Genomic DNA, 20132 nt, shown 5'->3' on the forward strand with positions numbered 1-20132 from the left:
CACGCGGTGTCCCTGCCCGCCCTGCCTGCTGAGACCTCCGGGAGTTCCCACCGCAGCTCCGGAGTTTGATACATCTCATCTGTCACCTGGGATTTGTGCTCGTCACTGCTGTTCCAGCTTGCTGTTCCTGAGGGTCCGGCCAGACACTGGGATCAGCTGCCCAGGGGGTTTGTGAAGCCTTTGTTCCATCCCTTCCCGGGAACCCAGGGCACCAGTGCCGCGTGCTCCCCGAGCTCACTGCGGAGCCAGCACCCCTGCTGACTGCAAGCGGAACTGCACCCGAGGGGAAAGGGCCTGACAGCCCAGAAGGCTGGGACTGGGTTTGTGATTGTTTGCTGTTACTGCCATGGTTATTGTTGTTTGTTTGACTGGTTATACACACATATAGATATATAATAGTAAAGAACTGTTATTCCTATTTCCCACATCTTTGCCTGAAAGCCCCTTAATTTCAAAATTATAATAATTTGGAGGGAAGGGAGTTGCATTTTTCATTCCAAGGGAGGCTCCTGCCTTCCTTGGCAGACGCCTGTCTTTTCAAACCAAGACACCATCCCAAATGCTGAAGTGCTGTTATGTAGTGTAGTTGATACCAGGAGCTGGTAGAATAGAAGACCTTTAGAGAAAACCAAATTGCAGTTAAAAATGACTGCTGCAATAGGTACCTGCACGTAGAAAGTCCTACTTTCCCAGCTGTAGTCATCTACAGTTTAATCTGTGCTGGTAGCGAGAACACAAGTGGTTGGGATGTGTAAGTACTGAAATTAATGAAGTTGCTCTGGGATGGAACAAGCCTTCCTAGTGTGAAAAGTAGTTCCAATACGTAATATCTCTCTGCCTCCTGACAGCAACTGATTTGAGTGTGAGTGCTGCAGTTATTTTATAGCTTCTCAGCTTGCTCCAAAATATGTGTGAGGTGAATATAATATGATATAAACATAGGGATAGCTATTATCAGAGAGACACAGCTGTGTAACAACATTCTGGACAATAAAGATAGCTCTTGGGATATTTATTAGGAGACCAGTCCTGCCAGATGAACTCTGCAGGAAGGATGTACATCACAAATGCCACATTTGTAAGAATTACTATACACAGACAGCTGCTAACGCTAATCCAGGGCTATTGGAATAAAATTACAGAAGAAACCTCACTGTGAGCCAAAGGAAGCATTTGGCCTTTAGCAGCTTTAAAAATCAGTTGTTTTCTGAATCTGCAAGGAGGTGAGTTGTTAAAAGCTCAAGAAGGTGCTTAGTGGCTCAGCAAAAACGGTGGTTGAATAAGGAGTCAGTGAGCTTAGTTTTTCTGGAGGCTTGTGGAAACAGAGTTTTAGGTAGAAATCAGATCAGAGATTTAACTTGACTCTCCAAAGAGAGAAAATTTAGAAAACAGGGGAAAAAATTGCAAGCAATGACGGTTATGTGATATTTTCTTACTCTGGAAGATAGAGATGAGAATCTGACAAGTTTAAAATTAACAGTGAAACATGGGCTAGAACTAGACCACAAATGGAAAAGGAATCTGAGCCTGTTATTTGCTGCTTTAATTTAAATATGAAAGATAGTTTCCTGTCATAGGCATAATAATGGCTCTGGCCTGGATCAAACTTCAGATTAGGAAGGGAAAATATTTGTCTTTTCTCTTGTTACCTCATTTGTATTGTTTAGGGTTCTCTGCTTCACAGAAGTGGATGGCAAGTGTTTATAAGTGAAATTCACCAAATTAGCAATGTGCAGCAGAATTCTCAGGAATGTGGGGGGTTCTGTTTAAGTTTTCCAGTTGGTGGGAACTAGAGGATTGATGATGAATGTGTGTTCCACTTAAGACATAACTTGCACAACAGGTCTGTGGGAGATTTTATCATGAGACTTGATCATTTCTCTGCAATGGAATCATAAACAAAAGCATGATGCCCTTTTGGTTTCCAGTGCAAAATACAAAGTGAAATAGAAATGATGATAAGCATACCTTACTTCTTGTAAAACTCTAGCATCATGGTTTTGCATATATTTCTTTGTTTCCAAACTTTCATGTTTGAAAGGGAGTGAAAAGCCACAGCACGTTCAGAGACATAATTATTTTTGGAAAGGCCACCTGTACCTTGTGACAATTTTGACCTTTACGGATATAATACAGTGGCACAGTAAATCCTGAATAAAACACAGCAGATATAGTAGAAGAGGTAGATATTTATTGGGTTAAGTGTAGTCAGTGTGAATAAGCAAGCACTGGAACAGAGGCCTGGAAAGGTTCTATAATCTTTTTCCTTGAAGATATCAAAACTTCTACTGAGTGAGGATCTGAGCAACCTGATCGAACTTTGGAGTTACCTTACCTGGGACCAGGTGGCTGCACTAGATGACATCCCACCGGAAACTCCTTCCAACCTAAATTATTCTGTGGTGAGAGACACCTATTTCTGAGCAATACAAACAGAGTGATTTTAACACGTCATCTGCTAGTGAACAGAGGCATCGTGGACTGCACAGCCAGGCTGCCACAAGAGGGAGGAAATGCTGGGTTTTCAACAAGGCACGGCAAATGACTTGTGGGGCTCCCACGTGGGCGTAGCTGAGCTGAAAGCTCGTTCACAGACCTTGCAGCTCGCAAAGTGGCAATTTCCAAATGCCTGTTGTGTGTGCAGCCTGTGACATGAGTTAAACAAATAGCAGAGGTTTCTTGGCTGCTGCTGTGATGCCAAGCAGATCTGGTGCCAAGCTTCAGCTGTTGTATCCAACACAGTGGAATGTGGATTTCGACTCAGCTGCATTATCTGAAGAAGGTAACTGCTCCGAGGAGCCTTTAGATAAACAAAAGAAAAGCTAAAAATCTCATTTCAGCTTCCACTTCTCAACTCTGCTTAGTCAGCATGGGAAAAAGCTGTGTGGGTTCTGTATTTTGAATGTTGTTTAGACAGGGATGCTAATATGCCATGTTCTTAATTTTGTGTAGCGCTTGCAATACTCCTTCAATTTTCAAGAACTGATCTATGAATGATGATATAATTATGTGTCTTTTTTTTACCTAAACAGTTTCAAAGGCAAATGAATCTCACTGTCAAAGTATAAAGAATATTTTGCATGAAACCGAGAAGATACTTTGATAGAGCAAATCTATAAAAAATCCTTGTAGCTGCAAAGAATTGCATTTTTGCACAAACACACAGAATGGAGATTTGGTAATGAATAGATAAAAATAATTTATCTTAGCAGACAATTCCTGAAAATTGCTGTTGACTTCACGAAAAAATAGTAAATATTTGGACTGAAATCTACAGTGCGTATCAGTTTTTATAGCATCAGAACTGTTTCATTGTGTGAACAAGGTTTGCTACTTTCTCATTAAGCATTTTGAACTGACAAATTATATGGACTTCTGTATGTGTATGAGGTCAGAGCAGATAATATACTATAAAATCTTAGTTTTTCCTTTCGAGTCCTTTTGTCAGGATCTGGCAGAGTTCTAGAGATTCAGGCTCCAGATCTGTCTTGTATTTTGGTTTGAGGAATTTGCAACCAAAATGTGACTACAGAAACTAATTTGCCTTTGTGGTACTAACTTTTCAGAATTCTTCTGTTTGGGCAGTGTTTTGACCTTTTCTTTTTAAAGTTTCACATGCTGAGCTGCCACAAACAAATTTAGCATTTTCTAGATTTCTAGATTAGAGACACAAGGATTTTTTTCTCTGTGGTAACAAAGTCTGCATTTGTGGTAAAAGGGTAAGGCTGTATTTGTGCTTTGACATTTGAGGGAAATCTCTATGGTTGCCACAGAGCAGAAAAGAAACTACTTCTGATTGCTGTCTAATCTTTATGATTTTGTAGAAGTGTTATTCCACTAAAGTTTTTGGGTCTCACAATGCAGGTATATTTCTGATGCATATTTATGGCAGAAGAACTTCTAGTCTAAGACTGTACTGTTATCTGAAGGAGGATTTTGAGGATGGTTGTGTTTCTAGCAATCACTGTTCCTCAAAATCTTTCATTGGCATGCCATGACCAGAATAACACAAAGTGCTCTCTTTAGACCGGAAAAATGTGGGCAGCACCCTTTCCCTGTGTATGAAGTACTGGAATTGCCTCTAGTGGGTTCCTTTGTCCCAGGAGGTTTGGGACAAGCTATCCTGAAATGCCTCCCAAATATTACTGTGTTTATTCCCTTTCATCCCTGTTTTAAGCAATAAACACCATGTTTTCTCATTGCTTGGTGGAACTTCATTACATTACTCCACAGGCAGTGAAGGAATGGCAGGTTGGAAATCAGGAGTTGTAACACAGCACTAAGTGGGCTTCCAAGCAGAAGAAGAAATAAACCTGACATGTCAGGAATCATGATTTAGAGCTGGTGATGGCAGAAAGAATTTCAAGAAAAACTGAGAAAGATTAGAAGGACTATCCTGATGAAAAGATGAATTTCAGAGAGACCAGTAGCTTTTCTTTAAAACATGCTTAGTATGATGCATGTGTTCTGCTCCTACAAGTATGTCTAATATTTATGTTTTACTAATTACATTTAATTATTATTTAAAGAATAGGGTGAATCCAAGCTTTTAGCAGTGGTCATCAAGGAAGTTTCTAGCTAAGGTTCTGGTCACCTTGTGTTGTCTGTTGCAACCAAGATGCTGCCATGATCTGAGGTAGGTAATTCAGAGCTATGCTAGGATTATCTACATGAGGTCTCAGCATAACTGGACTGTGGAGGGGATGAACCTTCTTTGTTTTTCAGGATATGTTACTATTTTGAGCAGTGGGATCTATTTTAATGCACTTTGCATATTTGATTTGGCACAATAATTCAACAAATTTGAGGATTAATGTAATGGCTGTTAAGAGTCTCAATAAAAAATAAAATGGAAAATAAGGACTCTAGATGGGATGAAAGGAATGCCATTCCTAACTGAGATTTGCTCCACTTAAATAGCAGCTGTTTACTGAACCTTCTGCACTGGGGCCTGGCCTGCCTGCTGGAAAGGAGAGGAGGGGCCAGGCAGCTTGCCCCTGTTTCCAAAGATGGTAAATGACAGAAGCATACAGAAAACCACCCTTTTTTAACTGTGAAATTTCCTTTAAAATCTATCTGTTTTAAAAGAGCAAAGCCCCCTTGTTGCATCCTTACATGGCAGCTATGGCCCTCCTGCTTCTTTATGGCTCTGTCCCCCCTGAGGGCATGTGCCTCAATCAGGATATCACTCCCAGGAATGAAGGCAACGAGTGTTCCTCAGCTTTATAGGTAATGCTGCCAATAACTCTGAGTGGGGTATAGGTGAAGCCAATCTTTTATCTGTAAAGGTATTTGCCCCTCCTGGTAGATCTTACATTTACTTTACATAGAGCAGGAGCTATTTCTCATTTGTTTGTAAAAATGCTTCTTGAAAGACTGTTGTCCAAATATTTGAGTACTATTTTTAAAAAAGTACAGGAGGTACTCTGATGACTCTTGTTGTCACACCCATTTCCTCATGAAGTGACCCTTTCAAGTTTGGCAGATATTGCACTTGCTAAGGTTTGGAGAACTGTCCGATTTCAATAGCTTTTCTCTGAAAATACTTGGATGTTCTGTGTGTGTTAACAAGACAGTTTACTCAGAAGCAGTTAATTTCTCAACTTTCTCAGAAAACAGTTTCAGTGCTCATTTCAGTGTGAGGTTTCCCATATAAAGAGAACAAGCCTAGTTAACATGATGAAAAAACGATCTTCTTCAGCTGTTTTGGAAGCTGTTTTGGGAGGAGTGAGTCCAGGGTTAGGCAGGTTCAGCCTGCCATCTCTGACTGAGCAGTTGGTTCCTTCAGCACTGAGCTGGTGGCAGCAGCAGTGTTTAAGGAGCGGTCATATGTGCAAGAGCACAATAGCCAGAGACCTTAAAATCCTTAGGAGAATGTAGCAGTTTCAGAGTTTCCAATACTACCTTCCCTTCTGTTTACTATGATTTCTTTGTTTTTTTCTTTCCTCCTGTAGAATTCACACAAGCCTTATCAGAAGGAGAGGCATTCAACTCTGCCTGTACTGTTAAGCCTACAGCCTCTGCAGACTGGAAATTTTGCTGTTTCATTGTTGTCAGTGAACAATTGTGGTATTCCTGTGCTTTAGCACTTTTTCCACTGGAAAATGGAAGTGAAGAGAAATACAGCAGAGTTGTTGTGGCTGTTGATGTTCTTTTCTGATATTGTGCCATTCAGCTGTGAGAAATCAATGAGAGAAAGAGCTATGGAGCTGATGCAAGATGCACGTTTAATCGATGGGTATATAAAATATGTTCAACTAAACCCTCTTTGTGAGTCCTGACAAGTGAGGAGGAAATGCTGAAGTGTGTTTAGATTAGCAGAGACACAGGCTGTTTATGAGCACATAGCACCGAGCTACTGTTGCAGTGATATATCAGGAAGGAATTTTGGTTCAGAGGGTGCTTAATGTAGGACTGCGTTATTCTAAACACCACTGGGATCTGGCCAGGAGTCATGGTTTAACCCCAGCTGGTAACTGAGCCCCACGCAGCCCTTGCTCACTTGTCCCTCTGGTGGGATGAGGGAGAGAATCAGAAAAGTGAGAAAACTCGTGGGTTGAGATAAAGACAGCTTCATAAGGAAAGCAAAAGCCACGCACAAACAAAGCAAAACAAGGAATTAATTCACTGCTTCCCATGACTAAGGTATTCAGTCATCCCCAGGAAAGAGGGCTCCATCACACATAACATTTTCTTGGAAAGATAAACATCCTGATTCTGAATATCCCCTGCCTTCCTTTGTCTCCTCAACTTTATATGCTGAGCATGACCCATATGGTCTGGAACAACCCTTTGGCCAGCTGGGGTCTGCTGTCTCCACTGTGTCCATTCCCAACTTACTGTACACCCCCAACCTGCTTGCTGGCGGGATGAGGTGAGAAGCAGAAAAGGCAGAAAAGAAGGGAGACTTTAAGGCATCTATTGCTGCAAGGATTATTGGCAGCTAACAGTCTAAGGGACTATGAACAGTGGAAGAAATTACATTTGGGTTAGAAAGGGAACAACTTATTTCTATCCCAAGCCCTATTTTTCCATTCTAGCCACAATGACTTTGTACTGCAGCTGAGAATACTTTACCAAAATAGACTCAGTAGAGTCAACTTAAGAGAACTCAACACGACCCACACAAACCTTGTGAAACTTCAGGCTGGTTATGTGGGAGCTCAGGTATGTACTGCCGTGGTGGTGAGTCTGAGACCATATTTTTACATTTGCTTCTTCCCCAAACACAAAAGTACTTCTACCCCTGATTTTGGCTCTTTATATTGAAAAAGAAAAAAATAATAAAACTGAAAAGCTCAGGTACCCTTAGTCAAAACAGCAGCATATGTTTTGTGATACATAAATTAAAGGAAGCTTATATCTTATGCATGTGCTGTGGAGTAGCTGAGTGTATCAGAAGGCCTTAATCATGTCTGGAGTGGGTGCTCTTGCCTTGCATCCTAACTCTTTCTTTGGGGGAAAAGCTAGAGTGGCAACGCCCTTATAAACTGCAGGAAGTTACTTTGGTCTGGGCTCCTGAACTATGAGCAAACAGAAGTTTCCAAGTCAAAACACAAGTTATCTGCTTTACTTGTCAATATCTCTTTCAGTTTTGGTCAGTGTATGTTCTTTGCAGCGCTCAGAACAAGGATGCTGTGCGCCTGACCTTAGAGCAAATCGATGTTGTCAAGAGGATGTGTAACAGCTATGAAGAGCTGGAACTTGTGATGACTTCCCAAGGTGAGGCTCCTTCTTGTAAAAGAATTTTTAAAATGTGATTGTGGGAGGTATGTACAGAGAGATGCAAGCAGACAAGTTATCCTGCTTTAAAGAGCAACTTTAACTTCAACACTTCCTCTGAACCACAGCCACTGACTCTGTGTACAGTCCTGGTCCACTGCAGTCATGAGAGAATTTGCCATAAAAACATGTACTCTGTAAGCTCCCATTCTATGAAAATGTCTGTATTGCAATTTACACAAACAATTGCTGCTCAGTAGTGCTGGCTTCTTATCTGTCATGGAATTACTTTGGAATTATCTTCCTTTGTGTTTTCCAGGTATCTCTGACAGTAGAAAGATTGCATGTTTGATTGGAATAGAAGGTGGCCACTCCATTGACAGCAGTTTGGCGACACTGAGGATGTACTATGACTTGGGTGTTCGTTACATGACTTTAACACATTCCTGCAACACTCCTTGGTAACTAATGCACATATTTTGTGTGACTATCTAATGCAAAAGAGTGGCAGCTGCATGATGGGAGAAATATGGATTCAGGCACAAACTTACTGTGTGAAAGACCTTGAACCAAGTCCAGGTGATAGGGTTTGGGGGTAAATAATTTGCCATGTGTATAGTGGGAGACTACATCCGTTATGTAGTGCTTGTTATGCTCATGATTTGGACACTTTAAACCTCTTTAACAACACAAAGATGGTCAAATTGATATCTCCTTTGCTATATTGGGAAAGTTACATACAGCAAAACAGACAAAAAAAAAAGTACTGAAAATGCATATGATGTAGATAAAAGAGGGTAAATGATATGCAAGAACTCAGCATTCAGCAGCCTTCAACACTGTCCTCTCTGGCCAGCTCATAAGTGCAGGTCCCATATGGAGCTACAGAGATGGGTATTTAGATCCTGTATCAGAATCTTTGCAACTTCTCTTTGCTGGACTGGCAAAATACCTTCTTGCACTGACTGAGGGGAAGGGGAATTCTGTACAGGCGGCTGAAAAGCAGGTTTTCTGTCTGGCAGGTAACTGCCATTACAGAGCCTCTTTGTTCTCTCATGGAAGTTTGTTTAATTAGAAAAATGCTGACAATCACCTCTCTGCTTGTCTTAAATTCCTTTACAAACATCAACATCAGTGAACCTGAAAACAGTTATGAACATAAAAAGCACTGCCTGAGCAAGATACCTATTATGTAGCCCATTATCCCCACATTTGGCTATGTGACATGGTAATATTTCCTGTGTGTAGTGTAAGAGGTTTTAGCTGTTGATACTGTATTCTCCAGAATAATGATGTTTCTCCTCCCTCACTCCCCTTTTTAAGGTCTGAATCATCATCTAAAGGAATACACAACTTTTATCCTAGTGTTATTGGTCTGACTGCATTTGGCCAAGTAAGGATCTCTTTCAAATGCTAATCCGGGCAATGTGTTATGCAACTAACGACTTCTGGCCTTATCTTCTCAAGAGCAAATTGTCATTAAAAATTTATTACTAGAAGTTCTTGATAGTTAGGAGGTGATCAGGATGTAGTCCAAATCAAATTCCCTGTGATGTTTGTTAGGGTAAAAGAAGTGTTAGATTTAATTACAACGGTTTTAATACCGATTAAATGTATGAATTCATATGTGCAAGCAGTGAGATGTGAATAACACTTTGAATGACTTATTTTAGATTGACTAAGTTTTCTAAGTTTTGAGCATGTAGTGGTGTGCTGGCTAATTTTGAGTGAATAAATTACTATTGAATTAATAGGTACGTAGAAACCAACACAGGCACAGCATGTTTATGACTAGCTGACAGCTGCAAAATTAATCTATCTGTTTACATATGTCAGCTAAACGGTTTCCCTTCAGGAAACGTAATACTGACACTGTTGTCTGTACATCTGTTTTAGGAAGTGGTAAAGGAGATGAATCGCCTGGGTATGCTGATAGATTTATCTCATACCTCATATTCCACAGCAAAAGCTGCACTCAATATCTCAAAAGCACCAGTAATTTTCAGCCACTCCTCAGCATTTTCTGTTTGTAATCACTCAAGAAATGTTCCTGATGATATTCTCCAGCAACTGGTGAGTCATATGGTTTTTGGGTTTGGTTTGTTTTTTGGAGGAAGGAATTTGTTGGTTTTGCTTCTTGGGGGTTTTGCTTTTTGTTTTAATGGCAGTGTTTGCCTGGGCTGCAGCAAACGTGCATTCAAATCATGATGTTTACTTTCCGCCTCCTCATCCCTGAATTTGATTTAGAAGCATATCCCTGAGGAGCAGCTTACATTTGCTTCTGAGACATTTTCTTTGGGTTGTATTTAGTCTATGACTACAAAAATGAAGTGCTTGAAAATACTTTGAAATTCTGGTTGAGTTTTTTTGATGTAGTCACTGCACTTCTGCTGATTCAGTCCACATGAAAGTAAAATGAACCCGGAGATAGGACAGGGAAGAAAAGCCTTGTGTTGCCACCTCAGCTTTGACTTAGTGTTGCAGTTCTCACTGATTGATGGGTGTAGAAGGTTCTGTATAAGATGCCCACGAAGCTTGCAGGACATAAGTGATCATCACCTGTCTATTCATATCTTTCAGAAAAAGAACAAGGGAATTGTCATGGTGACTTTCAATGCAGATGTACTGGCCTGTGGAAGAAAAGTTGTTAATATTTCTACCCTTGCAGGTTTGATGTTCATACACTGTAGTTTTTGTGGGTTCTATGAATTCATATAAATTCTATGAATTTCCTGTTGCTTGAATAATTTTCAAGGTCATGTAAATTATACTGCTTGTTTATTCCATCCACACCTTAGCCCAGCTCTAGGTACTTTTTGAGCTAATACTCATTAAACAATAACAAGAGTTCAAGGGGTGTGTGTAGCTGGAGGATATGATGCTCACAAATTGAGCCAACAACCATTAATCCCAAAGTAGTTATTACTTTCAGGAAAACACCTTAAGCCTATGTAATTAAGAGTGGGAAACCTAGGCATGCAATGGATAATGAAAATTCTATTGGTGTAGTTGGGCTACTTGTTAGGAATGAATGTGCTGTGATGATCATGTCTCTTTCCTCATTTGCATTTCATCAGTGTTGTTTTTATTTTGAAGATTGCTGCCTGATGGGGTGGGTCTTTTGACATTTTAAAAAGGATTTGATCAAGAATCCATGATTAAGGAGAGCTGTCACCTAGTGCCAATATGTGTGAACTGTAATACTTCTTTTTTGCTGGATGCTTAGGTGTTGTTTTCTTTGGTATTTATTTTCAGATCATTTTGACCATATAAAGAAAATTGCAGGCTCAGAATCGATAGGAATTGGCGGTGACTATGATGGAGTGGAACGGTTAGTAAAGTTGTACATACATTGACACCTGCTCCTTAAATTATGCAGGTTTTGATTCATTTAAGGGAAAAAAAGAAGGCAGACAAAAAAACTGGTATCAGATTGTCTTGTGATGAGCACTAAACCAAGTTTTATGAAAGAGAGGCACAATGATTCCTTTTAAGAACTGCATGAAGTAGTGCTACAAATGTAGAAATGGATCCTCATGGCCTGTGAACTCTGCAGCCATGTGTTCTACATGGTGGTTTGTGCATACAAAACCACTGATAGAAGTTGTTTTTTTCCAAAAGCCAAAGATGAATGACAGAAAAGCTGCCTCAACCTTTACATGGTAAATGGTTCAGCCTAAAGAGATGCTGCAAAACTCTTTCTTCCACTATCCTTGGGGAAAGCCCAAAGTGTTTGGGTGCTGTGAAACCACTCCTGCTTTTGGGGCTTGGGAAGTGTTCGAGGCAAGCAGAGCCTGGTGAACAGCCTACCACAAAACCTCTCCTCACTCTTGGGCTAGTGCAGTTACAGCTGAGGAAATAAAAGCAGATTGGGTGGCATTTGCTGCTGTAACCCTAAACTTTTTTTTTCTTCTTATCTTTCTGTTGAATCATCATCTCCTTTCTCTTTTTTCTTTTTCTCCTGGAGTCAGGCCTCCTTGGGAATGAGAGTCAGAGTCAGGCTGCCATCTGTAAAGTACAAACACTACCCATTGTGTCAGCTCCATGATATCATAGCTCTGAAACTATAATGTTCAAAAGAAAAACACAGTTTGCAACAAAAGGACACGTTTTATCACATGCATTTTCAGAAAGTGCATCAGTTAAATTGGTGGTGGACTTGTTAAAGCCCTAATTCCTGGTAGTAACGCTACAGATTGCTTGAGATGTGATTATCACCACACCTCCACAGAACAGAAAAATACCGAAAACATTAGTTATCTCAAAACATTGTCAAAGTCTTGTGGAAATACAATTTAAAAGAGCTGTTTAATGCAGGTTTTGCAGCTTCTTATTTCTAAATTCTTTTTATTCTGACAAGAAGTAGCACAAGACATAGATCAGTTTTGCTTTTTCTAATTTCTTCAGTAGAGGGCTCTGAATAGTTTTCTTTCCATTGCCTAAACAATTGGCTTAATTCAAACCAATATTATTATTCTAATTGTATTTTTTTCAAATACTTTGTAAACAACAGAGTTCACTAAATTGCCTGCAACTCCAGAGCTCATCATGTGTTTGCAGGTTTCCTTTTGTTCTCAGTTACGAGTGGATTGCACCAACTTAATCTGTGATGCAGCTGTTTCCTTTTACTCTAAAGGCCAGATGGAAACTGTGGATTAACGTATACATGAATTTCCCTTTTGTTCTAATATCCTCCCATGCTGTTGTTTTGCCTCTATAGAAGTGCATCTTCATTCCAGTTGTATTCTGTCTATTGGGTCTTTTTGAAAAAAGGAAAAGCCTTTTGTTGTGTCCCAAACCTGTTTCTGCTTGTCAGTTGAATTCTCAGAGGAAGAATTGGGTCCCAAGTGATCTCATTCCAAAAGTCAGTATGTGCAAAAGACTAATTCAAAACCTTTTTCTCCAATTTGTCATTGATGTGTGTTGAATATTCTCGTGTGACTTACCAACAGCTTCCCTGAGGGATTGGAAGATGTCTCTAAATACCCTTCTTTGATAGAGGAACTTCTTAGAAGAGGATGGAATGAAACTGAACTGAAAGGAGTCTTAAGGGAGAACTTTCTCCGTGTCTTCAGGGAAGTGGAAAATGTAAGATTAAAATCCAAACTGAATCTTGATTCTTACTAGGAGGGAAGGAATTGTTGGTGTTTTATGTTTTTTTTCATTTTTTTCTTTTTTTTTTTTTTTTTGTTTTATGTGTTTTGCCTTTGAGTGTTTGGTTTGTTTTTGGTTTTTTTTTTTTTTGTTAAGTGAGAGAGATATGAGGGAATGTAAGCACCTAATTCAGTAATTCCAAACGCTGGGAAAGAAACCAAGATGGCAAGAGAGTGTTAGCAGAATAAAGGAAAATGAGAGAGAGCAGACAAAGCTCTTTGGAACTTTTTCTCTCTGCAGTAATCTGATAAACACACATCAGTGACTTCTAAATGGAATCACTTCATGGTTTGGAGAAACTGCGGATGTACCAGCACCACAGTCTGGCTGTGTTCGCTGGGGCAGTAAGGAATGTTGACTCCTGCAAATCAATTTAATTCTTGTCATGGGATTGGGCTGCTATTCAAAAGGCTTCTGCCATGACCAGATCACTAACAAGCCATAAACATAACTAGATCACAGCAAGCTTTAAGTGTAAATGGTAGAAGTTAGTCCAGAAGCATGAGGGAGGAGAGGAGGGAAGGAGACGGTGTAAGAGTAGGGCCCCCTCAAGTGTAACTTTTACAAATGCCTCTGCTGAAACTTCCAGACTGCTTGCCTCCTACTGCTTTTATTTACAGGGCTAAGTAAGTAGATAATACTCACAAAGCCTTATAGACAACATATATTTCACTGTCTTCTAGTGAGAAGTTTTCACTCACTTTCCTTCCACTTGTCCTTTTCGGGCATGTTGGATGAACAGAAATCTGGGAAATTTGCACTATTCCAGTTAATCTGCCAAAATATCTACATAATGCTGACTTAATCGAGTGGCAGACTGACTTTATGAAGAGGCTCAAATTCATCACACCTAACCAATCTGTGGGATTTAGTAACATTTTTTTCCCTTCTAAATTAGAGATGTTGAAGCTCTGTCTTCAGAGTGCGAGTTCACCTCAGGGAAGAAAGCTCATAAGTTTGTTTGCTACACGTGTGGAGAGAGCCAAGACAAAGAACAGCCAGAACTGTGACTCTTGCCTGTAATATATGCTGAATTCTGGGAAGTGTTTCATAGGAAAGCAAACAGCAGAATAATGATGTTGATTTCCTCACATTCAGATGTGGTTTTGCAATACAGTTGGAGTTGGGTAACTTGAAATAGCATGGGATTTCCTAGCTGCATAAAGCTTTTGCTGTTGTGCCAGTCTGGCTTTCAGGGACAACCTTTTGAATTTTTGTAGGTGCGGAACATGTTTGGAGTAATGGACGCAGGTGAAAGTGAAATTTTGCAAGAAGTACAAAATTCCTGTCGCCTAGACCTACGTAAGCTTCAGCTTCAGCCAGCCAGCTCCTTTGGATTTCCTTCTGTGGCACAACCTTTTAGTCTGACACTTGTATCCTGTTTAATGGTGTATTCTGTATCATAAGATCTATGGAATCTAGAGAGAGATTTATGGAGTACTCTGCAATGCAACTACCTATCTTTCTGTGTTTTGTTAATGGAAAACTATAATAAATTTTAAATATAATTTCTATAAATTCACCTGCATACTTGAAAATTAATGTAAATTATAAATGATGTAGCAAAAGCATTTGGAATTTGAAGTGATAAATTCTGTGTCATCTTGGCTAGACCAAGACCAACATTGTTAATAGAAAGTATTCACAACTAAAGAATAAATTCTGTAATACTTGATGCATGGTTTTGGTACCCGCGTTGTGGCATAAATACTGGAGTCCAGAACCAGCAGTTCCACACAGGAAATAGAGGTTATGATTCAGACAGCTGTGCCAAGAAGTCTTCAAATATTACTTCTTGTTAAATCATGCAACTACCATCAACAGTTGATGGCTTACTCAGAGAAGACCAGCCCCTGCCACATGGGGAAGAGTGCTTTTATGATTTGCTTGGGGTTTTGTTTTGTTTTTTAAGACAACAAGATGGGTGAGAAGCCTATTCCAGTTTGGACTGCATGCCTACCACTAACTTTAGAGACCCGTCCTGCAGTACTAAACTCTTATTTTTGAACCCTGACCAGGACAGTGGACAACTGGGAAGTTACTGAAGGGTGGATGGAGATCTCTTGCATTCGGGTGCAGGCAACGTTGTAGATACTTTTCTATAATTTGGGGACAGCTGTTTGCAACATTTTCATGATGATGGGAGCAAGAACAAGCCAGGACAAAGCAGGAATTCTGACTAGTAAGAGAGTTGTGGAAATATTTTTGTCATTTAAACCATTATCCTTATCAGCATCGTGTTTTATTATTTCATTTTTTATTCTAGCTGGCTAAAATCAGACCATGGCCAATGGATTCATAGACATGAGATTAGACAGAGATCATTTTATATAAATCTGCTGTTTCAGCCTTTGGAATATGTTTCAAAATACAGCAGGTATGTGAGGTTAGAAGCTCCTGTTGCAGAGAAGAGCATATATTGAGATAGGCTGTTCTTGGAAGGCTCAAAACGGACATTTTAGTCAAATATACTGGGATTCATGGTGAAATTATAAGATGGCAGCACTACATCTTTGTCGGGTCAGTTCCCAGTGCTTGCTGGTAAATGCTTTTCTACGATATTTGTTGTTAATTGTGATTTTACAATACCAATATTTATTTACTGATATGACATCCACAGAATTTAACCGTAGTGTAGAATAAAAGCCCTGTAATTGATCTAAGGGAAGCACTTGTAAACACACAAAGTATTTAACAACTAAAAGAGAAGGCTGAGCATGAACAGAATGGAAAAACAGCAAGTTAGTTTTTTTCTAGAGGCATTTGAGACTGTTCCTACCATCCATTTCTGCATTCCATGTACAAGTAGGATTTCTGGAAGGACACTTTTTTTATAGCTTCAAAATTAAGCCTCATTAATTATTTTGATAAGATCGTGTCCTTGATAAATATATTGTCACTATATTCCTGTATGTTACCAAATTCTTTACAAATCATGTGGAACAATCTAGTTGCACACAAGCCAACTTTTTAAGAATAGTTTCTCAATAAATACTGATCCTGGTAATGCACATAGAAAAGGGAATTACTGACTCAGAAGTCTGGCCTCCCTGATATTGCTTGACTGGCATCAGAACGTATTTTTACTGGTAAAATGATTAATTCAATAGGGCAAATGTTTACTTCCCATCAATATTTCTTCTAATGGGTTCATAAACCATTGGAAAACTGCCATCCATGGTCTCTTTTTTCATAACTAGTATTCTGATAGGTGTTTCATTACATACTTGAAATGTAAGATGCTTCTTTATTCCTTCCAGCTTCCAGTTTTCTTTATACTGTGTTGTCACTGCCTGCTAATTTTTACTTTTTTACCTTCCCATACTACAGCATATAATACTACTACAATATAAAGATATATATTCCTTTCCTTAAAGACACAGAAAATACTTTTATATGTTTCATCTTACCTATTATATTTTGCGCCTATTTGCTGACTGCTTGTGCAATGAGTAATTTGTAACCTTGTGGCAAAACATAGACATGAAATTTCAATAAAATATTGTTTAAAACTTGTAAGGATACTGGTGTAATCTCACAAAACAGTGTAGATATTTAGAGGCCCATGAGGCCCTGAAAGAACCGTGCACCCCTGTGGCAGAAAGAAGGCCAGAGTATCATGAGGTCAATATCAGAGGGAAGGGTTGCCCCTTCAATGGCAGGCAGGAGAAATTCAAGCAGGTTTAATCCTAGAGCATCCTGGACGTAGGCAGGCAGCCTCATCCAAACTCAGATAGTGCTAAACCTGTCCAAGCAAGCCCATGGGAAGGGATCAGTCACTGCAGTGAGTCCATGATGACAGTGTTACCTGCAGCAAACCCCTGGTCAAGCTGTCAAGGCTTGGAGAACAAGACATATGGGCAACCAGATGGGCTGCCTGCACCAGAGTTAGGATAACCTCTGCCTCACAGCACTTCTCACAGGTGTGTCATGATCTAGAAGTCCCTTTTCCATTACCAGTTACAATGTTAATTTAGAATGCTTCAAATAAGCTGCTTGTGTGAAACAAAATCAGAAGGCAAAATCAACAGATGGAATCTTGTGCAGTGGTTATCCATATTATCTAGCTTATTTAATAGATGCAGCTAATTTATTTTTCTTAAATGATCAAAACCACGCAACTTGAAACGTGATAGAAGAAACGTATTAGAAATTAACTTCAAAAGTAAAATCATGTAAGATACAGCTGTGACTGCTCTCAGAAAAACTAGTGATGCTTCACTCTGGTGCTAGTGTCTCCAGCCCTGACAGCAACTTGTAGTATTCACAACACTGCATTTGTAACCACTCAAGCATAAAATGATCACACTCTGTTTTTTGCCTCCCAGTGGGAGGATGATTCATGCTGCAATTGAATGCCTTTGCTCTGCCCCAATTAATAACAGCCATTTGCATTGGTAATTCGAATGCATTCAGCTGACAGATTCTGTTATGGCTGCTGGTATCACTGAAGTACCAGTTACAATTGAGATACAAACTTTGTAATAAGCTTTGTTGGCTGCCAAATGAAAGAATGCAAGTCATGACTTACGTCTTCTAAATAACGAGTTGTGCTAACGTGAATTCTGAAAATATTACTGTTTCTGTAAATCTCAAAATCTATGTACTATGAACTACCTTAGGCCGATTTTCAAAAGACCCAGAGTTGAAGGCATCTTAAACAACCAAAAGCTCATGCTTTTACATGTGTGATATGAACAGCCAAGAACTATAGGGATAAATATTGATGCAGACTATTGATTTGATTATAAAAGGTTGATGCCAGGGCCCTTTCCCCAGTACTCTCCTTTTCCAGACTAATGGACTGTAGCAGCCACAGAAATAAATAACTCAGTTCTAAGTTGTCTCATCTGGGGAAGAGATGATGCTAGAAACCAAATCTCCAAAGTCTTCTGCTGGTCTGACACGCACAACAGTTCTGTCACCTAAAATCTGAGTAGTTCAGTTCCTGTAGCTTCCACCCAGCAGGTGACTTGTTTGGGCCATGGAAGGACTCTTGCAGGTTTTACATTGAATATAAAATACTCAGCTGTGCTTAACATCTGCATTCCTTCTTGCATGTCATTGAGTTGCCCAAGCAACATGCCAGCATATTTCTCTGTTTTAAGGTCAGCAAACATTGTGCATTAAGTCTAACCACCTACATGAATCTAAATTTATTCACTTGGTTTGATTTTACACCTAAGGTTCAGTGGGCATCTGCACCACAGAATCAACTTTGCAAAGCCAGGTATTGCATCCTCCTCCTGTCCCGGAGTGAGAAGCAGTGCCAGAGCAGTTCGTGACAGGGTCAGCTGGGGCTGCTGCACTGCTCTGTCCCTTGGCTGCATGTTGCCTCCCCTGTCCCTTGAGACAGCACTGGTGTTTGTGTAAGCTGGTTCAGGAAGCTGGTCTTACAGAAGACTGTTTTCCTCCTTCAGGAGATGAGTTTCCTGCTGATCACGTCAGTGATTGCGTTAACCATGCTCAGTGTTAGGGGAGGGGAGGAGTGAAAAAGCAGAGTGAGACTGCAGCAACTTGGATTTCTTCCACTTGCTATTGAAAGCAGCAGTTCTGTTTGTTCTTCTCTGGATTTATACATATGGAAATGATCAAATTCCTTCAAATTCTGAAAATGTAACATGTTTAAACTACAAAAGAATTAAATAACCAAAAGATTCTTCCCAGTAATAGTGGCTTTCTTCTTAAGATTTGTTGGCTTTAATTTGCAGACCCAGAGCAGTATTTTAGTTGATCTGCTGAACTGTTTTCAGGACAGACTGTGATCCTGGATAAACCTACTCTGACTGTTCTGGAAGGCTTGATTCAGTGTTTCAAGTATTATATTTTTCTTTTTTTCTTTCTTTCTTTTTTTTTAATCTGGTCTTGATTTTTGTCTTGGTATCTTACCTACAAGCCTTACGTCTACATAGAACAACTTGACATAGGAATGGTTATTTGCTGCTATTGTAATTATCTTTTTTTAATCTTCTGAAACCAGAGAAATGGAAAAGATTTCACTAACCTTCATGTTTATTTATAACTTCATTATGACTTTTCTTTTTTTTTTTTTTTGGCAAAGCAAAAGAAAAAACCAACCCCTCTTTCCAAAAACTGTGACCTGAGAGAGGTATTGGACTTGGTTCAGTTGTTTCTGTCATGAGACAACAAATAGTGGAGGGGAAAAAAACCCCAAGCTAAGTAAACAAAGTTCAGCATTTATCTTACAACAGAGAAATGTTGCTGCTTCTAATCAAGGCTCTGGCCTCAACAATCAGAACTCAAATTAGAGGGCACTTAATTTTGCTCTTTCGCTGTTGCTTCTCCCCAGACTTTTTTAAAAACTCCATTAAGGTGATTCTTTCCTCTGTATAATGGGTATTTTCTTCTGAAGTCCTTTCTCAGCACCTGGTCTATCTTCTATCTGTGGTTTTCATAAAACATTTCTTTTGTCAATTCTGCAATGAAAGGAAAGCATAAAGCCCAGGAAACAAGAATTCCAGTTCCCCTGACGGTTGTTGCTGAGAAACAAAATAAAGATCAAACTAAGTGAGATTAAAACTGAAGCTAATACAAGTTTCATCAGACAACTCAAAATAAGGTCCCTTTAGTCTAGAATACAAACATTTGAAAAAAGTTTAATAGAGCTTTGAAAAGTCCATTTGGATTAATCTTCCTGAGTTTCCTCCTGTAGCTAAACTCAACATCTCAAAAATCTTGTCTAGGCCTGTGCTCAGTTTCTTCTCTGAGCCCTTTATTAAAAATGGACTATGACAAATCTACCCATGCTAAAGATGACACTGATCTGAAAATTGATCCCTTTAAAAAAGGATAAAAGGAAAGACCACACCAAAACACTGAGTAGTATTTTTCCAGCACCCTAATTCTGCACTAAAAATTACTGCCATATTTAACAAGTTTATTGTAGAAAACCTTAATACAGTTCTCTTATTTGAATGTACAGAACCTGGGTGAGTAGGGAAAAAAAGGTATCTCAAAGACTAAGTAACTTTTCAATTTCTAAAGATGAGATGAAGGTATCTTTGTAGAAATGGATATTCCGTGTATCAAATACAGTTATAAGTAATTTTACAAGTGAAGCAGAAGTCCCTTAAAGTAAATAAATTTTGAAGGTAAGTGGCACCACAGTGTCCTCTTGTGGTCTTTTAATGTTTAAGCTGTGATATGTTTTCTAGCAGAACAGCAAAATTTTCAGTTGTCTTTAGCAGAAGAGCTCCTGTCCTGCTATAACGTGGCTTTTCCTTGCCTTACTTTTC

The 20132-nt window shown here is 39.4% G+C and overlaps 1 protein-coding gene across 3 annotated transcripts; it reads left to right on the plus strand.

Annotated features, from left to right (window-relative positions):
- Positions 1-510: 510 nt before the first annotated feature.
- Positions 511-16395, plus strand: LOC103620186 (dipeptidase 2). Of its 3 annotated transcripts, none has more exons than XM_017741003.1 (12): positions 511-2782; positions 4530-4636; positions 5955-6238; positions 7041-7167; positions 7593-7722; positions 8042-8183; positions 9046-9115; positions 9619-9795; positions 10303-10390; positions 10978-11053; positions 12675-12810; positions 14097-16395. In XM_017741003.1, exons 3-12 carry the CDS (start codon positions 6105-6107, stop codon positions 14280-14282), a joined length of 1266 nt encoding a protein of 421 aa, XP_017596492.1. In that variant the 5' UTR covers positions 511-2782; positions 4530-4636; positions 5955-6104; the 3' UTR covers positions 14283-16395. The 3 variants fall into 3 exon arrangements, with proteins under 3 accessions (XP_017596492.1, XP_017596493.1, XP_008637006.1); XM_017741004.1 differs by having other exon boundaries at positions 4535-4636; XM_008638784.2 differs by lacking the exon at positions 4530-4636 and having other exon boundaries at positions 512-2782.
- The last annotated feature ends 3737 nt before the right edge of the window (positions 16396-20132 follow it).

This window comes from Corvus brachyrhynchos, unplaced genomic scaffold (genome assembly GCF_000691975.1).
Source record: "Corvus brachyrhynchos isolate BGI_N302 unplaced genomic scaffold, ASM69197v1 scaffold26, whole genome shotgun sequence".
Lineage (NCBI taxonomy): Eukaryota > Metazoa > Chordata > Aves > Passeriformes > Corvidae > Corvus > Corvus brachyrhynchos.

What these genes read in the sequence shown, in the direction of transcription:
- LOC103620186 (XM_017741003.1), top strand. Translation starts at nt 6,105, where the DNA reads ATGGAAGTGAAGAGAAATACAGCAGAGTTGTTGTGGCTGTTGATGTTC. An exon ending in CTGGTTATGTGGGAGCTCAG is followed by an intron (nt 7,168 to 7,592) that starts GTATGTACTGCC and finishes TATCTCTTTCAG; the next exon opens with TTTTGGTCAGTGTATGTTCT. An exon ending in ATGATATTCTCCAGCAACTG is followed by an intron (nt 9,796 to 10,302) that starts GTGAGTCATATG and finishes CATATCTTTCAG; the next exon opens with AAAAAGAACAAGGGAATTGT.